Consider the following 18,897-nt stretch of genomic DNA (forward strand, 5'->3'; position numbering starts at 1 on the left):
ACCCGGAATTACCCAATTTTGGTGATAGGAAATATTGATTGTCGATTTGCTATTTTTAGTTTTTATTTTTACTTAATATCATCTACTAATTGTGACATGCATTAAAGCAAAACTCTGTTTATATCCGCCAAATAATTTTAAGAAAAATGTTTATTAAACCTTCCAAACAAAAAAATATTGTACCTTCATGAAGTAAATATTTTTGTCTTGAGTATCTTTCCCCTTAAGTACGCCTCTTACCATTATTAATGACCAACGCCTCACTTTGATTTTAATGATCAAGTATAATGTTAAAACAAACGTGGTGTAAAAAAATACAACTAATCATATATTCTAGAATATCTAATCTTTCATCCTTACGATATCTCGCTCTCGATTTTCTAGTAAATGTAATCTCTTAAAACTTTAAATTCATAATACATTTAAAACATCTAAATGATAATGTCTAACTTCTATTTATATTTTGTTGTTATTTGTGAACGTATACATTCATATTATAGTTGGTATATATTAACTATAATTCATACACCTTAGAACTTAAAGGTGGAATGATTCCAAATAAATAAGTCATAAGTCGGCCAACAAAATATTTGACAGGTAAATATGCACATTAATGTATGGTACGTTTGAAGATAATTTTAACACTTTAGTAGCTACTTGTAAACTATTTATTACAAATTGTGAATAACACGTTTCTTAGGTGTTATTTTCAATCAGTTTCTATTTCTAAAAGTGTCAAAATATCGATGTAGGTGTATGAGAAATAATATTTATTATTTTGCCAATTTTCTACATAACTATTTACAAATGTAATGTACACATAGTAGTATTAAAAACATTTTATTATTTATTAGAAATAAAATTACTTCTATCGGGGTATTCATACACATTTATTTTATTGTACGTACAATAATTGCGCTAACATGATTCCATCCGGCATAAAATAGTAGAGCACATTGGATTGCTAGTGAAAATATTCTATTAACACTTAGATGCACTATTGGTGTACCTTTCATTGGATACATTATTAACTATTTCCAGTTTTTATAATAAAAATTATGACAACGCGATTTAAAAATTTAAATGATAGATCTCTAAAAATAATTGGCCTCAAAAATTATGTAGCCCCTAAAAATCATTTTTATTTTTATATTTATATAGTTCCGACAAAACCAGACTATAAAATCAATATTGAAAACATAAATATTTACTTTTTATATTTAAGAATTTTTATTCAACTTTAAATTAAATGAATATTTTATTAATTTTTAAGAGTGATCAGTTATTCATTTACCACTCGATTACTCGCAAAATAAATACAATATTGGAAAAAAATTTTTAGTTTTTTAATTACATAAATTTTTTAATTTATCAACTAATAATTTTAGGATCATTTGACACTTAGGGGGTTGTCAACATAATATTTTTAAATGGGCATATTCGTATTTAACTAGCTTATAAAATAAAAAATGTCAACTTTTGGAACAGTCATTTGAAAGTTATTAGTATTTTAAAATATAGACTGGAGGTAAAGTGAGGTTGCTGCTATTTTTATCATAAGAAATTTCTCGACCGCATTCCTTCTCGTGCTTAGGTATAAAAATGAGAATAACTTCTGAAATACTGGTCCAAAAGTTGTTTTCGATCAGTCATTTTCTTAATTAGATAATTTTCTACTTATAAGTTTGTTAAATATATATTACCTTTTAAAAAAATAAGGTGGACATCCCTATAAGGGATGTTTCTAAAAAGTAATTAATTGCTGATAAATAAAAAAATACATAGAAGTACCCTGGTCAAAACCAACACCTAAATTAAAAAACAAACCCAGTACATTCGTGTCACAGCACAGCGGGTACTTAGCAATAATAATATATATATATACATAAACCCTTTCCTATTTTTTTTCAAGCAAATAAATTTCAAAACGTTTAATCATAAAATATTTTATTATTTTTGTTTTGAAAATTGAAATCTCTATTATATTCAAAACAATGTATTTTTTGCTTCTATGATACTAAGAGGAATACATAATATTATTTTCGTGGATATGTAAAAGTAGTTTACACGTTTAGCTATTTTTACCACACTTTTTCCATGAGTGTTATAAGCTTTCCCCTCCAATTAGGGTACCCTGGATCCATGATGGTCAATATTAATATATACTACTATTCACTTACAGTTTATCAGAGAATTCAAACTCTGAACTTCATCACAATTATTGTTCTTATTTTCTCTAAGAACCACAATATTATGGTAAATTCTATATAAATAATTTGCTGTGTGCTAGAATTCTTAAATATCTGTAGTACATTTTAAATATCATAGAATTCTTAATTATCGTACATAATTTATTTTTTTAGGAGGAAGACGAACAAAAAATAGCAAGTATGTAGATTCAAAAACTTATTATTTTGAACATATTTATACAATTAAATAAATTAGAATTTACAACTAAAATTATAATGAATTATTTATTGAAATACTATTAAAATTAATATATGCTTTGCAATTTGCAAAAACTAAATTTTTCTATTAAACTTGTAATTTTGAGTTTTCATAAACTAAATTAGTTTCATTTCACTTAAGAATATATTTTTGGAGAGAAGGCAAAATTTTGCGTTATTATTGTATAAGTGCTCAACTTAAATTAAGCTCTTGTTTCATTTTACAGTATGAGCGTCCCTGTTCATATTGCAATTTATCTTTAGGATCAAAGGGATTTTAGAGATAAATTTTAGTGTCGTGGAAGTGAATTTTACCGACTAAAATACCGTAATGATTAAAAAAGTCTACAATTTATTCTAAAAATACTGACTATTAATGAGTTTAATAAACATTTGGGTTGGTGTATCATACCTACTTCACCCCTATAAAATCGCCTTTGCGTATAACTAGTACAGGGAAAAAACGATTACATTTTATTTAATATGATAAATATTTACAAATTTGAACCTGTGTAATTTATTAAAACTGCTAAAACTGAAAAAAATCGTTCTGGGTTATTTTAGTTTTTTTTTTTTTTAGAGAAAATTATGAAGTTTTAATGGTATTAGTCTAGTTGAACTAGAAAAAATATTTTAGACTCGTGGAGACTCTAATTTATTGTTTGTCTCCTTATTATTGTAATATTCACAATTATATACTATACAAAGTGATACTAAAATATTTAGTAATGCAATTGAATTATTTAATTGAATATGATGAAGAATTCTTTATCATATTTTTGTTTAACAATACATGAAATTTATTTATTTTAACTTTGTTCTTCTAAATTTCGTTTGTGAAGACAATTTTTAATATTAAACGATTCTATATTTATCAGTTATGAGGAAAGCTTTCCAAATGTTTGATACAACGAAATCTGGATTCATTGATACTTTAAAAATAAGTACAATCTTAAATACAATGGGCCAGTTATTCAATGATTCAGAACTTGATAGATTAATAGATGAAGTTGATCCTGATGGTAAAATACAATTTATCACACGTAGGAACAAATGAAAAACGATTTTTTTTTAAATTACATTATAGGAACTGGAAGAGTCAATTTTGATGGTTTTTGTCAAATAGCAGCACATTTTCTTGAGGAAGATGATGATGAAGCTATGCAAGAAGAATTAAAAGAAGCTTTTCGTTTGTATGATAAGGAAGGTAATGGATACATAACAACTGCTACATTAAGAGAAATATTAGCAGCTTTAGACGATAAACTAGGCCCTGATGATCTAGATGGAATTATAGCTGAAATCGATACTGATGGATCAGGCACAGTTGACTTTGATGGTAATTTATTTTTATAAATTTTTTGTTCTGGTAATTAATACCAGTAAGGTTAAACAGAGTGGTATTTCATAAATGTAGCATTTAAAATTAAGATATTTTTATGTTTAATTTATTAATATACTAATAGATATTTATGAAATTTGCTTAAAATAGGATTTTTCTGTGAAAAATTAAAATCATTATGAGTGATGTAAAAATAAAATTCATTAAGAAATGTTGTTTTATTTTTCAGAATTTATGGAAATGATGACAGGGGAATAAGAAAAAATTTATTTGAACAATATTTTTATTTTAACTGATATTTTAATTGAATGCATTTATTTAATGAAAATTATAAAATGTATTACTGACAAAAAACTGTTACAAATAATTAATTTGCCTCATTATAAATGATGAAATTCATATTATTTATTTATTTTGAACCATTATCGTCATTATCTGGTTTTTTTCGTTTCTCAGGATTCACTGGACAGTCATCTGATTCCTCAGCACTGATATTTGCTTGTTGTAATGCTCGTACAAACTCTTCCATATTTCCTTGGTTTGCTGCACTAACTGCACCTTCACCCAAATCAAATTGTTGAACAACTGATCCCAGTTGTCCAGTCTGTAAAGCATTACTAAACATACTAACAGCCTTAAAAAAAAAATTGATAAGTTTTTTAAATAATTATCAATATAATTATTATTAAACTTCAAATCAAAAATGTAATAACTTGTCTAAATTGTGGAGAAGTAATAGTATCCTTTAAACTATCAGGTGTAGTTTGGCTAGCTGATTGTGAGCTAGATGCTGTTTCTGCAGCAGGTAAATGCTGTGATAACTGACTTATAGCACTTGTATTTTCAATTACACTTTGTAAATTTTCCATATCCATAGCAGTTGACAAATCAACTATAATCAAGGAAAAAAATTAATTAAATTAATAACGTTACAACTCAAATGATTACTTATTAACTCTACAATAAAAAAGTAGTAGTACAAATGCAGATAATTTTTTTTTTTTATTAATATGTAATAAATTTAAATATAGAAATATTAGATTTGAAAACATATTTTTACATTTAATAGAAAAAAAGATGTGGAGTATAAAATTAACATTTATAAAACTACTGAAAAGTATAAATAATAATATATGTAAAAATTAAAGCAAAAGTGGTATATGTTAATTTTTGGGTAAAATGAGTTTATTTAAAATATATTCTTAATTTTAAATAATATTAGTCACAAATGATTAATTCTTTTTATAAAACTATTTTGACTTGAAATTAAATATTTCATATTTAACACATTTTTTTGTACCCACGACGACTGCAAAATTATGTTAAAAAAAGCTATATTTATAATAGTCTTTATAGGAATAAAGTATTTCATGACTTTCCTGTAAAGTTATGAAAATTGACTTTCACTTTAACACCCACATATATGAATTGTTAATTAATATTAATAATTAGTTAATAATTAAAAATTTATAACTATATATTTAAAAAAATAAAATTTTACCTGGGGTTTTTTCTACAGTTCCTTGAGCAGCAGTTAATCCAGATAACATAGATTGAAGATCTCTTAGCTGTATTCCAGCAGCAGGCCTTTGCTCATCTATAATTTTTTGTGAAAACAATTAATAATTAATAAGTTTGTCAGAATACATATTATATACTAGAACACTGTATATAATATTTTCTTGTATTATATAAAAATAAATATTATGTCTTTCGACATATACTTGTCCAAACATTTTACAGTAGAATAATTATTGTTTTATGTACAATTATAAGAGTAACTAAATATAGATTTTTTTTTATTAAAAAATGATTTACAATACATTTGGCTCATTTAGAAATATCTGGAGTTTTATATATGAAACAAAATGTTGATTACAATTATAGAATAAAATAGGTAAAACTAACCCGTAGGTGGATTAGTGATTGTTGCATTAGGGGATGGAGATGGTGGACTACTAGTATTAGTAGAACGATTACTACCACTATTTGTGTTGGCATTAGAACTAGTGTTTGAAGGTTGCACAGTAGAAGACTGAGATGAAGACGAACGCCCAGTTTGGCTAGATCTGAAGTGAAAAAAAAGTTATCATAGCCAATAAAAAACAATTATTATTTAGCAAACCTCATTGTTCCAAGTAATGATGATAAGCCTCCTATTTGCCCTACACCACCAAATAATTGCATCAACTGCTGTTGAGACATGTTGCTCAATAAATTCTGTAAATCTCCATCTAAAATAAATAATTGCATATTATAACATAGTCAGATTATTATTTTTTTTTAATATTTCTAATGAATGACTTAATACTTTACCTGGTGTAGTCCCACCACTGCGATTTGAACCTGGTGCAGGAGGATTGTTCATAACATCATTGATACGTCTACAGTTTTCATCATCTTTGTCAGTTTTTGGTTCCTTTGAAATAATAATAAATCAAAAATATTTATATAAAAGATTAAATTTAATTTTTACCTGTAGCCAAAAAAATGATTTTTTATTTGATGATTTAAATTTTAATAAATATACCCTTCCTGTAGTACATTGTGGCACATGTTTGAATTCACAATCATCAGGAAATATAATTAAATCCTAAAAATTATATTAATTAATAAAATACATTGAAAAATATTTTCTAATTTGTTCTTTTTTATTAAAAATAGTAATATACATATATAATTCAATGAAACTATCCAACACAAGTTGATTAAAAATATGTCAATAATAATGAAATATGCTACCTTTACTGAGTTTTAAAATGGTCGATAACTATTAAAAAAATTATAGACTATTGGTTAAGGATCCATTTATAGAGAAATCATAAAAATCATATTTTTATTTTATTAGTAATAAATAAGAGTGACCTAAGTTGGATCACATTGAATTTTTAAGGCTCTCCTTAAAAAATTTTTTTTTTGGTACATAGCACATTATTTAGTTCAAGTCCTCATATATGTTTAAGTTTTTTATAAGATAATATAGGCGTATACATAGATGCAACTATGACTGTAGGCTCTGTTACAACAATATATTAGAATTTTCTTTTTCATTCAACTTCTAAGAAAGTATTGATTTTTACAAGTCAGGTTAACATTTTATTGATCAAAATATGTTATAACTTGGAAAATATTTTGATGTTTTAACAATATTAATATTAAATAGTCAAGATAAAACTAATAATAGACTAAAACTCAATTAGATTAATCAATTTACTTCATAAAAATAACTAAAATAATAAAATTGTGAAATATTTATGAATAAACTTACATCTTCAACAACTCCAGATGAACGATCTTTCCAGCAAAAGTGAATTAAAGAATCTTCTGATTGATGTATATACAACAATCCTTTCCTTTTATCTGGATAAACCATTTTACCTCTCATGGACATTTTTCCAGCTTTAAACTCAACTAGATTTTTTGACTGGTTTCTACCAGCAGTATTCCCAAAGAGTGCTGTAGCTCCAGACATAATAACAACGTATTGATAGACTCAGATATAAGTACTTATACAGTAAACTAATTTATAGTTATTATTTAAATCAAATGTTTCTAAAACGATGACTAATAAAACTAATGTTTTTTTTTTGATAATTTATTTAATACAACATTAACCAACAAAAATACAAAAAATTGCATTATCACGATAGAACTACTTTGATCTCGTATTTTATCAGTATTACCAAGTAATAATTATTAAAATTATATTTCGTCTTAAAAATATTTTTAAATCACGTTGGTAGTACAAAAACTGACAACAAAATTCTCCGGTTTTTGTATATGTAAATTTTTATCACATTTTAATTATTGTTATTGTATTTACAGTGTAATCGACTAAGCCTATATTAAAAATTCATAAAAGACACGCTTCACTGTTATATATATTATTCAAACTGAAAATGTAATGCGCACACGTTTTTACAGAGAACCTATCTGGTTTTAAAATTGTATTTTTGATTGTCTTGCATACTTTTACTATTGTTAGTAAAATAATTTTCAAGATCAGTAAAAAAAATCGAATTTTTTATTATTTAAAATGGTTCGCAGTAGCAGGTATGTTATAATTTAAAGAAAATATTATCAAATATTTATATTGTTTAAACTTTTATTCCAATTTAGTGATAGAAGTTATCGTAAACGATCTAGAAGTCGTTCACGTAGTCCGCGTCGACACCGCCGCAGCCGTTCTAGATCAAGGTCTCCACGTCACAAAGCACACAAATCAACGTAAGTATTTATTTCAATAAATTTAATAACATTGTAATATGAAATCATTTAATAATATTAAATAATGTATTTTTATCTATTTTTCTTGATTGAAAGAAATTTTATATGAATATAAATATAAAAATAATATTAAATCTAAGAATTTTAATGATTTGGGAGCTAAATAGTTAAAACATTCTTCTCCTTAAAGTTATTGAAATAACAGTATTTTATCAATTATTGAATTAAAGTTCTTAAGTTAATAAATATACATATTGGATGTTAAAAACTTAACTTTGACATAAATAATAAGATAAATTACTATAATTAAAAATTGAATTTAAATAGGAGGGAAAGAAAAAAGTCAAGATCTCCTCGTCATTCACGATCTCCGCGTAGTAAAAGAAAAACACCAGAACGAAAACCAGAAGACGTTACATTTGACCCAACTAATCCAGATAAGGTTAATAGTTCTAACTTTTTATAATTATTACTTATCTTAAAATTAATTAAGTGTACTTTAGCCACTAAAGTTGTTTTATTTTTTTAAACTCAAATTGTATTTTTAACAGATTTTAAAATGGCAGTCAAGTTTTATTGATCATTCAAATTTCGTGATGACTTAATGATGGCTAAAGTAAATTTAAGAAATTAATATTTATTTTAAGTTTAGATAACTTTTCAATTAATAGTTTAAAATAACATGATTTCTTAAATAATACATTTCTTACAATATTAATTTCTTTTAGTAAAAATTGATTACATTAAAAACATTTATTTTCTTTATAGGAAACTGAGCAAAAAAAACTTGAATTAGAAATGCAAAAGCGTCGTGAACGTATTGAACGTTGGAGAGCTGAACGCAAGAAAAAAGAACTAGACAGTGTTAAAAAAGATATCAGAGCTAATATAATGTGTAATTATACAAAATATGAAATTTTAATTTAGATCATAAGAATTTTTAATTTATCCTATTTTCACATTTTTCTTATATAAATCAATTTTTACAAGTTTTCATCAATTTTCCACTAAAGCACTTTTCTGAGCTCGTCCTAAGAAATATTTAGTGTAGTTAACTTATCACTTAGTAATTTTGTTGAATTTTTTATAAAATGTAAAGCTAATATACAAATACCATCAAAAAAGTGGAATCTTGAAGATGATAGTGATGAAGAAGATGAAGGAAAAAATAATACAGACAAAGTTGTCGAAGAAGAAGAAATTGATCCTCTCGATGCATTTATGCAAGTAATAAAATTTTTTCAAATTTAATATTTAAAAATAATAAATATTATTGTATTTCTTAAAAAATAATTGCTAATCTTGATTTAGGGTGTACAAGAAGAAGTACGTAAAGTTAATAAAGTAGATGGACATCGAAGTAATTTGCCTGATAAGAATACTTTAAATGAGATTGGACAAAGCCCAGGAGTTGACACAACTAGTTCAGGGGTCGTTATTGTTTCTGGAGTGGCTAAAAAAAAAGATAATAATACTAGAGGAGAACTTATTGAACAAAATCAAGATGCATTAGAAGTAAAGTAATATAAAAAAATTCTGTGGTCAACAATATGACAGTGAACTTCATTACTAATTTTATTAATGGCAATAGAATTGATATAGTTCAAAGCTTGTAAAAATATTAAATTTACAAAAATATAATAAATATTCATATTTTTCTTTTAGCTAAGTGATAAAAACTAGTTTAATTTTTACTTAATAAAAATATATAAAATCTACATTTATTATTATAGTTAAAATAAAAAAAGTTGTGTAGATGTCCACTTTATTTTTTAAAGAATTCAAAGACAAAATTTAATAAGAATTTACTTCATATTGTTGATTCCAAAAATTTGTTATGCAGTTTAATTTATTAAACACAATTTTAAATATAAAATAGTATTCCTCTGAAGAAGAACAAGAAGATTTAAATGTTGCTGCTGCTAGTTTAGCAAATAAGCAAAAAAAAGAATTACCTAAGATAGATCATTCAGATATAGCATACATACCATTTAGGAAAAACTTTTATGTTGAAGTACCAGAAATAACTCGAATGACATCAGAAGAGGTTGAAAAATATAAAGAGGTATTAATTATTGTTTGAATTTTGTTAGATAAAATTTACTACTAGATTTAAAATTCTAGTTACTTTAATTATTTTTAAAATTAGGAGTTAGAAGGTGTTCAAGTAAAAGGTAAAGGATGCCCTAGACCTATTAAAGTTTGGGCTCATTGTGGTGTTAGTAAAAAGATTATGGATAATTTAAAAAAGCACAATTATGAGAAACCTACTCCAATTCAAGCTCAAGCAATACCTGCTATAATGTCTGGTCGTGATCTTATTGGTATTGCTAAAACTGGAAGTGGTAAAACTTTAGCATTTTTATTGCCTATGTTTAGGCACATTTTAGATCAACCTCCTTTATCAGATACTGACGGACCAATAGGTATGTATGATTTTATTATCATAGGGAAACATATTTAATGCAAATAAAAGTTGTTCACTAATACATTTTTCTTTTAGCAATTGTTATGGCACCTACAAGAGAACTCTGTATGCAAACTGGTAGAGAAGCTCGTAAATTTACTAAAAGTTTAGGATTACGGGTCGTATCAGTTTATGGAGGTACTGGAATATCTGAACAAATTGCAGAATTAAAAAGAGGTGCTGAAATAATTGTATGTACCCCAGGAAGAATGATTGATATGTTAGCAGCAAATAATGGTACAGAATTATAGTTTAAGTATACATTATAATTTTAACATTTATCAATATTTTGTAAACAGGTAGGGTTACTAATTTGAGACGCGTAACATACATTGTATTAGATGAAGCTGATCGTATGTTTGATATGGGCTTTGAACCCCAAGTTATGAGAGTAATTGATAATGTTCGTCCAGATCGACAAACAGTTATGTTTAGTGCCACTTTCCCTCGTCAAATGGAAGCCTTAGCTAGAAGAATATTACAAAAGCCTATTGAAGTTCAAGTAAGTTACATATAAGTATCTATTAGCAACCTCATAATTACTCTTAAGTTCGAAAATAGCTGTTGGATCACTTTATAAACTATTAATAAAGCACTAAAGATAGTGCAAAACTTGGTTTGATTTTTAATCTGATGGTTTATATTTTCTTCAGATTCTGAGATAAATATATGTAACATACAGTGGTATATAAGGTGTGTTCAGAAAATACCGGCAATTTTTAAATTTCTCGGGTTTGGAAAGTCTGATTATCAATTTTTTTTTTTATAATGTTAGTATACATGTCCTAAAAGTATGTTAAAATTTTTAGCAGGATTTNGTGGTATATAAGGTGTGTTCAGAAAATACCGGCAATTTTTAAATTTCTCGGGTTTGGAAAGTCTGATTATCAATTTTTTTTTTATAATGTTAGTATACATGTCCTAAAAGTATGTTAAAATTTTTAGCAGGATTTATTTTTTACTTTGTTAGTTGCAGTTGTTAAAGTTAGATGTGTTTTTATGTGCTTGGCGATTTTTGTTTGTTAAAAAAATGGATCAAAGGATTTGTATTGAATTTTGCTTACAAAATTTAATAAAGTATGTGAAATGTTAACATAAGCCTATGGTGAGTCTGCTATGAGTAAAACAAGGATTTACGAGCGGTGTTAGCGTTTCCAAGATGACAGTGAAGATGTTGAAGATGACGAACGCCCTGGCGTCTCAGCACATCAACAACTGATGAAAATGTGAAAGAAATGATTATGAATATTTGCTGAATCACAATCATAGAAGTTTCTGATGATGTTGAATTGGCTCATGTCATGAAATTTTTTCAAATGTTTTGGGTATAAAACACGTAGCAACAAAATTTGTTCCAAAATTGTTGAATTTTGAACAAAAACTGTAACGAATGGAAGTTGCTCAGAAATCATTTGAATTCAACAATGATGCAGAATTACTGAAACGTGTTATAACAGATAATGAAACATGGGTTTATGGATACGATGTCGAAACTACAGCTCATTCGTCCCAGTGGAGGCATTTTGGATGCCAAGACGGAAAAAGAATTGACAAGTACAATTGAATGTGAAGGTTATGCTCAGTGTGTTCTTTGATTTTAATGGCATAGTGTATTATGAATTCTTGAGGTCTAACGGTCAATAAGGTATACTACTTACAAGTTAAATGCTGTTTGTGTAAAGAAATTAAAAAAAAAATGCCTGGAATTGAGGCAAAACAATTAATGGCTTTTGCACCATGATAATACACACTTCATTTATTGTTCGTAAATTTTTGTCCAAAAACAATACTGTAATGATGCTTTAGCTACCATATTCGCCAGACATAGCTAGTGGGCCTTTTTCTTTATTTCCAAAAATAAAGAAAAACTTAAAGGACCCTAGTTTTACAAGCATAGATGACATTAAAAGCGCATCACTGAATGAGCTGAAGGCTATACCAAGGATCAAGTTTGAGAAGTGTTTCAAGGATTGGATGAAGCATTAGCACAAGTGTATAATATCTAATGGGGACTAGAAGGTGACAACATTAATGTAAACTAATAAATAAATGTTTTTTTTGATAAATGAAAATTCTCATTTTATTCTGAACACACCTCGTACAAATAATTATTATTGAAGTTGAGATTATTCAAAAATGAGAGTTCACTACAAATATAAATTAGTATCTATGTAATTAATTTCTTTTCATAATGCATTATTATTTATTTTATTTTTTTGTGAACTAAAGGATTTTCAATACAAGTTTACCTTGAAAATGAATGCATATTAAATTTTTTATAGATTGGTGGTAGAAGTGTTGTGGCTAAAGAAGTTGAACAACATGTATTAATAGTTGAAGAAGAACAAAAATTTATGAAACTATTAGAAGTGTTGGGTAATTATTATGAAAAAGGAAGTTGTATTGTATTTGTAGATACTCATGAAAATGCAGATACTCTGTTACAAAAACTATTAAAAGCATCTTATCCTTGTATGGCTTTACATGGTGCTATTGATCAGTATGATCGTGATAGTACTATAGTAGATTTTAAAAGTGGTCAGGTCAAATTATTAGTTGCTACTTCAGTTGCTGCAAGAGGACTAGATGTTAAAGATTTGATATTGGTGGTAAACTATGACTGTCCAAATCATTATGAAGATTATGTTCATAGATGTGGGAGAACTGGAAGGTAAAAATATCATTATTTTAAGTATTATTATCTTAAGTTATGTAGGCATTTATAAATATTTTTTAGAGCTGGTAATAAAGGGTATGCTTATACATTAGTTTCTCCCGATCAAGAAAGATTTGCTGGAGATTTAATCAGAGCCTTAGAAACATCTAATGTATCTGTCCCAGATTCTTTACGAACTATGTGGTTACGTTATCAAGCAAAACAAGCAGCTGTAATTTTTTCTTAAATTATATATTTTTAAATACTTAAAAGTTAAAAAAAATGTTGAATTCATTTTTTTAGGAAGGGAAGCAAGTTCATAAAGGTGGAGGTTTTAGTGGAAAAGGTTTCAAATTTGATGAAACAGAAGCTGTAATGGCAAATGAAAAGAAAAAACTTCAAAAAGCTGCTCTTGGACTTCAAGATTCTGATGATGAAGATATAGAAGGAGATATTGACCAACAAATTGAAACTATGTTAGCTCCTAAACGAATTGTGAAAGAAGTTAAGGCTAGTGCTATAGGTCTTCCAAATTTAACAGGCTTAAGTAATATAATAATTATTTTATATTTTCAATTTAATTGTTTATAATATGATTTTATTTATGTTTAGTGGAATCTAATGGAACACCACAGGCATCTGAAAGATTAGAATTAGCAAAACGTTTAGCCTCTCGTATTCATATTGCTAAAAATCTTGGTCCTGATGCTAAGGGAGCATCACAGCAAACAGCTGAAGCTATATTAAAAGGGGGTCTTGCTAGCTCACAACCAGTCATAACAGCTAAAACAGTAGCAGAACAATTAGCAGCTAAATTAAACACGAGGCTCAATTATCAACCTAAAGATGATGATGGTGAAACTGATTTTACAGACATTGCAGAAAATGGTGGTGAAGAAGTTTTTAGAAAATATGAGGAAGAATTAGAAATAAATGATTTCCCACAGCAGGCCAGATGGAGAGTCACATCTAAAGTCTGTATATTTTAATTTTTTTAGTGTTCTTCATTTTAAAGTTGCTTTGTATTTTCAGGAAGCATTAGCACAAATATCAGAATATTCTGAAGCTGGCATAACTGTTAGAGGAACATATTACCCACCACCTAAAAACCCCCCTGAAGGAGAGCGAAAGCTGTTTTTAGCTATAGAAAGTACGGATGAATTAGCTGTATCTAAAGCTAAAATAGAAATTACTCGTCTCATTAAAGAGGAATTATTAAAAATGCAAACATCTGCACATCATATGATTAATAAAGCCCGATATAAAGTTTTGTAAAATAGTATACAATTAATTTTTTTAAGTGCATTCATTTTATTTACAAATATTAAAAAAAGATTATTAGCACATGGATATAATTTTATTTTGTTTTAATAGAATTTTCATAAGTAACTAGAGCCTTCTGAAAAAAAAAAATAAAACCTTGTTAAAAATATTATATTAACATTAGTATTTGAAAACCTTCTCATAATTACCTTAAATGTTTTTTTAACATGATTCATCATTTTGTTTAACTCATGAATACCTTTTTTGAAAACTTCTTCTACACTATTACCAGGTCTAACTTTTAAACGTAGATATATCTTATTCTCTGATGGATGCCTAATTGAATAGGCACAAAATTCAGTCTCTGGAAAACTTTCTAATACATAAGTGAGTAATGAGCCTAGAGTATGACCTTCATCTTCAAAAACAAATGTTCTGTCTAACTCTGACTGTTCTTTTTTCACATCATCTTCTAAATCCTAAGACAAAAATCAAGAAATTATTAATAGTTTGTTGGGGTGAAAGAAGCTTCATAACTGGTGTTCAAGAAGATGAATATAAAAAATTGTATCCATCAGTGAAAATAGCTAATACTATTAAAGTAAAAAACAAAGTAACTGAAATAATAATAAAAGAGACTTATAATAAACTGTTATCTAATACTTTTAAAGTAAATTTTAGCAAAATGTGTTGCTGAATAGTTAAGATGAAAAATAAATAAAAACAATCATAATTTTTGTGTACATAATTCCCATTGTGATCACATTTATGAATACATGCTTAATATCTCATAAAATTAAAAAAGTAAGAATAGCAATTGTACTTTTAAATAAAATCTTATAATTATATAATAATGAAAATATGTGTTGTTATAAGGTTAAGTAATCAATAAATAATTTTAAATGATATGAACAATTATTTAACACCCTCAAATGTATAAATTTCTTAGAGCTCAAAAATTAGACAATATATTAAGATAAGGATAAACTAATAAAGTTTTATATGATCAAATAAAACTGAAATATCTGAAATTATACATTATATTTAGTAATATGTTTTTTTACTACTTTATCCTGGTCTAAATCAAAACTACTTGGGATCGGCCACCCTTGTTCTAAATTTCTAATAGATACAATCTTCCACATCATCTACGCTCACATCAGCTATCCTCATATCGCATTCAATAACATAGCTCCTTCTATTTTTTGGTTTTCTTCTACCTCTTTTTCCTTCAACATTCATTTCTATAACTGTTCTTACAGCTTCTGATTCCTCTCACCTCTTACATAATCAAACAAACTAAGTCTATTTTCTCTAAGCATTATCATCTCTATTAAACTCATTCTCTGCTCTACTTTTTTGTCTATCACCCAACATTCCAAACCATACATCATATCTGGTCTCACTACAGTTTTATAGAACTTACCTTTCATCGTTATTGGAATTATTTTATCTCACATCACATCAGACACTTCTCTCCATTATAACTACTCATACTTAATCCACTGTGTCTTACATCCTTTTCAATACCACAGTTCTTTTGCACAACTGATCATAAATACTTAAAACTTTACACCTCTTCTATCACGTCCTCGCTTATTGCCAATGATCTCCTCAATTCACCTACCTGGTGTTCACCTGTCAAACTCATACTCTGTATATTCTGTCTTACTCATACTTACTCTTTATTCCTTTCCTTTAAGAGCTGATCTCCACACCTCTAGCCTTTGATTAATTTCCTCCCTATATTGTCAGTGAACAACATGTACCACCATTCTCATCTAATAAAATTTTATTAAAAAGATCCTTCAACTACCTTATGCCAACACCGCCTAATATTTTCCATAACAGGTTGTTCAAAAAGTCACAGGATTAACCATTAGAAGGTGACTTTAATAACTTACTCTTATGATTTATAGTTAGCACTAACCTTTAAATGAAATGTGTCAAAATTTTATGTCATTTCAACAACGCATTTCTAAGTTATAGTCGTTAGAGTAAAGTTACTTTTGTTATCTTGTAAGCAATGGATAAAAAAGAATTTTGCATGTGGATTAAACTTTGCTATTAGATGAGAAAAAACTTTGTGAAAACTCAGGAATGGCTTGAAAAATGTTATAAGGACTCTGCCTCATCAAAAACAACTAGTTGTTACTGGTTTTCTGAATTTAGACACAAATGACGCTGAATGCTCAAGACGCCCAACTGAGACAGTTATGCCAGAAAACATAAAAAATCCATAACATATTGGATAATTGTAAAGTGAAAGTGAGATGGCTGACATTGTAAAGATATTAATTGACCATATGCATCATAATTTACATAAATATTTGGGTATAAGAAAGCTATGTTCAGAATGGGTGCCACATTTGCTAACAGTGGATCAAAAATAACAACATGTCAAAGATTCACAGAGCTGTTTGGAGCTATTTAACAAGAATAAGAAGGAATTTGTACGTCAATATGTGCCAATGGATGTAACATGGATCTACCATTACACTACCAAATTGAAACAACAGGCAAGTGGGTGGACTAGACCCAGTGAAAATGCTCCAAAGCGGCCAAAAACACAACAATCAGCAGGCAAGGTTATGGCTTCGGTATTTTGGGATGCGTATGGAATTATATTTATTATCTCGAACATGGTGAAACAATCAATAGCGATTACTATATTGCGTTATTGGAACATTTGATGGCCGAAATCGGGAAAAAAACATCTCAATAGGAAAGAAAAATATCCTGTTTCACCAAGACAATGCACCGTGTCACAAATCATTACATTGGCAAAAATGCATGATTTGGATTTTGAATTGCTACCACATCTATCTAGTCCAGATTTGGCCTATAGTGACTACTACCTCTTCGCGAATTTTAAGTGGATGCTCCAAGGAAAAAGATTCAACTAAAATGAAGATGTCATTGTCAAAACTAAGGTATATTTTAAGGGCAAAGATAAATCATTCTATTCGAAAGGCATAGAAATGTTAGACACATCTCTGGAATGAATGTGTCACTCTAGAAGGAAACTATGACGATGAATAAAGTCAAATTTTGAGAAAAAAATTTTTTTTATTTGTTAGTCTTGAGACTTTTTCAACAATCTGTTACATATACTGGTACTTCATCTGGTCCTACTACTTTATTCTTTATGTTCAGTAATATATTTATTAATAAATTTTAAAAATTACCACCAACAATTTTTTTTAAGTCATATATTTTAATAAAACTAAAAAATTTATGAACTACAAGTATTTAAATTAAAAATTATAACCAAAAAAGTTATATTGATATTAAATTCAAAAAATTCATTAGTATAAAATGTTTTACTATTCTTTGAAATTAAAGAAATCTACAGATATTTTAAAAGGATATTATCAAAATAATACTTTTCTTCAATATTTTTTACACAAAATTGGGTAGAGTTTAATAATTTAATCATGTATAATAAAATTGATCAAACCATTTTCTAAATCAAATTTTATCATACTAACATTTTTAATGAAAATTTTTTTTTAACATAACTGAATTATCGTATACTTACACTCATAATGTATATTTTAATGTATATTATAATGTATAAGTCACCAACTTATAATGTAATTTATAGAATTTTTTTTCTTTAAATTAATAAGTATTGATTAAAATAATTTTAATAAAAAATAATTTAAAAAAATATGAGACAATGTAAATAATATAGTAAATTAAATAAAGCAAAATAAATAAAAAAACGAGTTAATCAAGATAAATCATAGTAAGGAATATTACAATATTCAAATAACTTTTAAAGACTAAAAGTTCTCTAAACAACAATTTAAGTTTACAGGTTTATGATAAGTACAACATAAACATTATCACAAAAACCACGTGTGTTGCACTTAGTGATGGCAATAATCTTATATTTGGTAATAGACAGGGTGTAGGGCACTTTTTAGAAAAATGTTTACGACTCACTATTATTTTTCTATTCATTTATGCCAACATTAGAATACAAATATATATTTATGCAATTAGTACGAATACTCGGTTATGTTACACTCTTGTGATACCACAGATAAAATAAACCTTTGAGTTTACCAGTTTTACCTGATTGTGGTAATACTATGATATTAAGCAAAAACAAAAAAAAGACTATAATATTTCAAATTAGGCTTTTTCATTTTTTTATCATTTTTCTAAACAGTATTGAGCTTTCAGTAAAGTAAACCTATAACACAAATGTAAAACTTACTTTGTGATATAAAACATATACTGAAACTTCATTACAGAAATTACAAGAACTATTCAGTCTAATTTATATGCATCTATTGAGCAAATTCTGACACATACTACTTAAAGTGAAGTCAGTTTAGTTTGTAAATTCGGTCTTATCAAAGGTTGAGTATTGTTCTTATGGTATAATTTAGTATCAGATGAACTTGACAATATTCATTGAATCATATTAAATACTTGGGAGACGATTATCACTTCAAAATATACTTTAAAAACTGACTCGTTT

At 26.9% G+C, this 18,897-nt stretch overlaps 4 protein-coding genes across 6 annotated transcripts; 2 read left to right on the forward strand and 2 right to left on the reverse strand.

Moving 5' to 3' along the window:
• Positions 1–2,123: 2,123 nt before the first annotated feature.
• LOC126907127 (troponin C) lies at positions 2,124–4,188 on the forward strand. The gene is made up of 5 exons (XM_050688215.1): positions 2,124–2,256; positions 2,364–2,388; positions 3,326–3,469; positions 3,535–3,786; positions 4,019–4,188. Exons 1-5 carry the CDS (start codon positions 2,143–2,145, stop codon positions 4,045–4,047), a joined length of 564 nt encoding a protein of 187 aa, XP_050544172.1. The 5' UTR covers positions 2,124–2,142; the 3' UTR covers positions 4,048–4,188.
• Positions 4,055–7,416, reverse strand: LOC126907122 (proteasomal ubiquitin receptor ADRM1 homolog). The gene is made up of 8 exons (XM_050688200.1): positions 7,058–7,416; positions 6,266–6,382; positions 6,106–6,208; positions 5,915–6,023; positions 5,698–5,858; positions 5,291–5,386; positions 4,503–4,681; positions 4,055–4,423 (listed from the first exon to the last, which is right to left on the reverse strand). The coding sequence occupies exons 1-8, from the start codon at positions 7,259–7,261 to the stop codon at positions 4,199–4,201; spliced, it is 1,194 nt and encodes a 397-aa protein (XP_050544157.1). The 5' UTR covers positions 7,262–7,416; the 3' UTR covers positions 4,055–4,198.
• A 184-nt stretch (positions 7,417–7,600) lies between these two features.
• Positions 7,601–14,414, forward strand: LOC126907115 (probable ATP-dependent RNA helicase DDX46). 2 transcript variants are annotated; one of them, XM_050688187.1, is made up of 15 exons: positions 7,601–7,842; positions 7,909–8,016; positions 8,344–8,458; positions 8,785–8,911; positions 9,116–9,243; positions 9,328–9,531; positions 9,896–10,081; positions 10,166–10,442; positions 10,520–10,720; positions 10,783–10,985; positions 12,766–13,154; positions 13,221–13,371; positions 13,443–13,686; positions 13,752–14,113; positions 14,172–14,414. In XM_050688187.1, the coding sequence occupies exons 1-15, from the start codon at positions 7,826–7,828 to the stop codon at positions 14,412–14,414; spliced, it is 2,955 nt and encodes a 984-aa protein (XP_050544144.1). In that variant the 5' UTR covers positions 7,601–7,825. The 2 variants fall into 2 exon arrangements, with proteins under 2 accessions (XP_050544144.1, XP_050544145.1); XM_050688188.1 differs by lacking the exon at positions 7,601–7,842 and adding an exon at positions 8,568–8,632 and having other exon boundaries at positions 7,999–8,016.
• LOC126907132 (DNA-directed RNA polymerases I and III subunit RPAC2) lies at positions 13,783–18,343 on the reverse strand. 2 transcript variants are annotated; one of them, XM_050688221.1, is made up of 3 exons: positions 17,944–18,343; positions 14,612–14,881; positions 13,783–14,535 (listed from the first exon to the last, which is right to left on the reverse strand). In XM_050688221.1, the coding sequence occupies exons 1-3, from the start codon at positions 17,947–17,949 to the stop codon at positions 14,497–14,499; spliced, it is 315 nt and encodes a 104-aa protein (XP_050544178.1). In that variant the 5' UTR covers positions 17,950–18,343; the 3' UTR covers positions 13,783–14,496. The 2 variants fall into 2 exon arrangements, with proteins under 2 accessions (XP_050544178.1, XP_050544177.1); XM_050688220.1 differs by having other exon boundaries at positions 13,783–14,538; positions 17,944–18,334.
• Between the last annotated feature and the right edge of the window lie 554 nt (positions 18,344–18,897).

This window comes from Daktulosphaira vitifoliae, unplaced genomic scaffold (genome assembly GCF_025091365.1).
Source record: "Daktulosphaira vitifoliae isolate Bord-2020 unplaced genomic scaffold, ASM2509136v1 Scaffold_5, whole genome shotgun sequence".
NCBI classification, from domain to species: Eukaryota; Metazoa; Arthropoda; class Insecta; order Hemiptera; family Phylloxeridae; genus Daktulosphaira; species Daktulosphaira vitifoliae.

What these genes read in the sequence shown, in the direction of transcription:
- LOC126907122 (XM_050688200.1), bottom strand. Translation starts at nt 7,261, where the DNA reads ATGTCTGGAGCTACAGCACTCTTTGGGAATACTGCTGGTAGAAACCAG. An exon ending in TCATTACTTGGAACAATGAG is followed by an intron (nt 5,859 to 5,914) that starts GTTTGCTAAATA and finishes TTTTCACTTCAG; the next exon opens with ATCTAGCCAAACTGGGCGTT. An exon ending in CTTCTCCACAATTTAGACAA is followed by an intron (nt 4,424 to 4,502) that starts GTTATTACATTT and finishes TTTTTTTTTAAG; the next exon opens with GCTGTTAGTATGTTTAGTAA.
- LOC126907115 (XM_050688187.1), top strand. An exon ending in AGGTTGAAAAATATAAAGAG is followed by an intron (nt 10,082 to 10,165) that starts GTATTAATTATT and finishes TTTTAAAATTAG; the next exon opens with GAGTTAGAAGGTGTTCAAGT. An exon ending in GATGGAGAGTCACATCTAAA is followed by an intron (nt 14,114 to 14,171) that starts GTCTGTATATTT and finishes TTGTATTTTCAG; the next exon opens with GAAGCATTAGCACAAATATC.
- LOC126907127 (XM_050688215.1), top strand. Translation starts at nt 2,143, where the DNA reads ATGATGGTCAATATTAATATATACTACTATTCACTTACAGTTTATCAG. An exon ending in CTAAGAACCACAATATTATG is followed by an intron (nt 2,257 to 2,363) that starts GTAAATTCTATA and finishes TTATTTTTTTAG; the next exon opens with GAGGAAGACGAACAAAAAAT. An exon ending in AGGCACAGTTGACTTTGATG is followed by an intron (nt 3,787 to 4,018) that starts GTAATTTATTTT and finishes TTTATTTTTCAG; the next exon opens with AATTTATGGAAATGATGACA.
- LOC126907132 (XM_050688220.1), bottom strand. An exon ending in ATGTTAAAAAAACATTTAAG is followed by an intron (nt 14,539 to 14,611) that starts GTAATTATGAGA and finishes TTTTTTTTTCAG; the next exon opens with AAGGCTCTAGTTACTTATGA.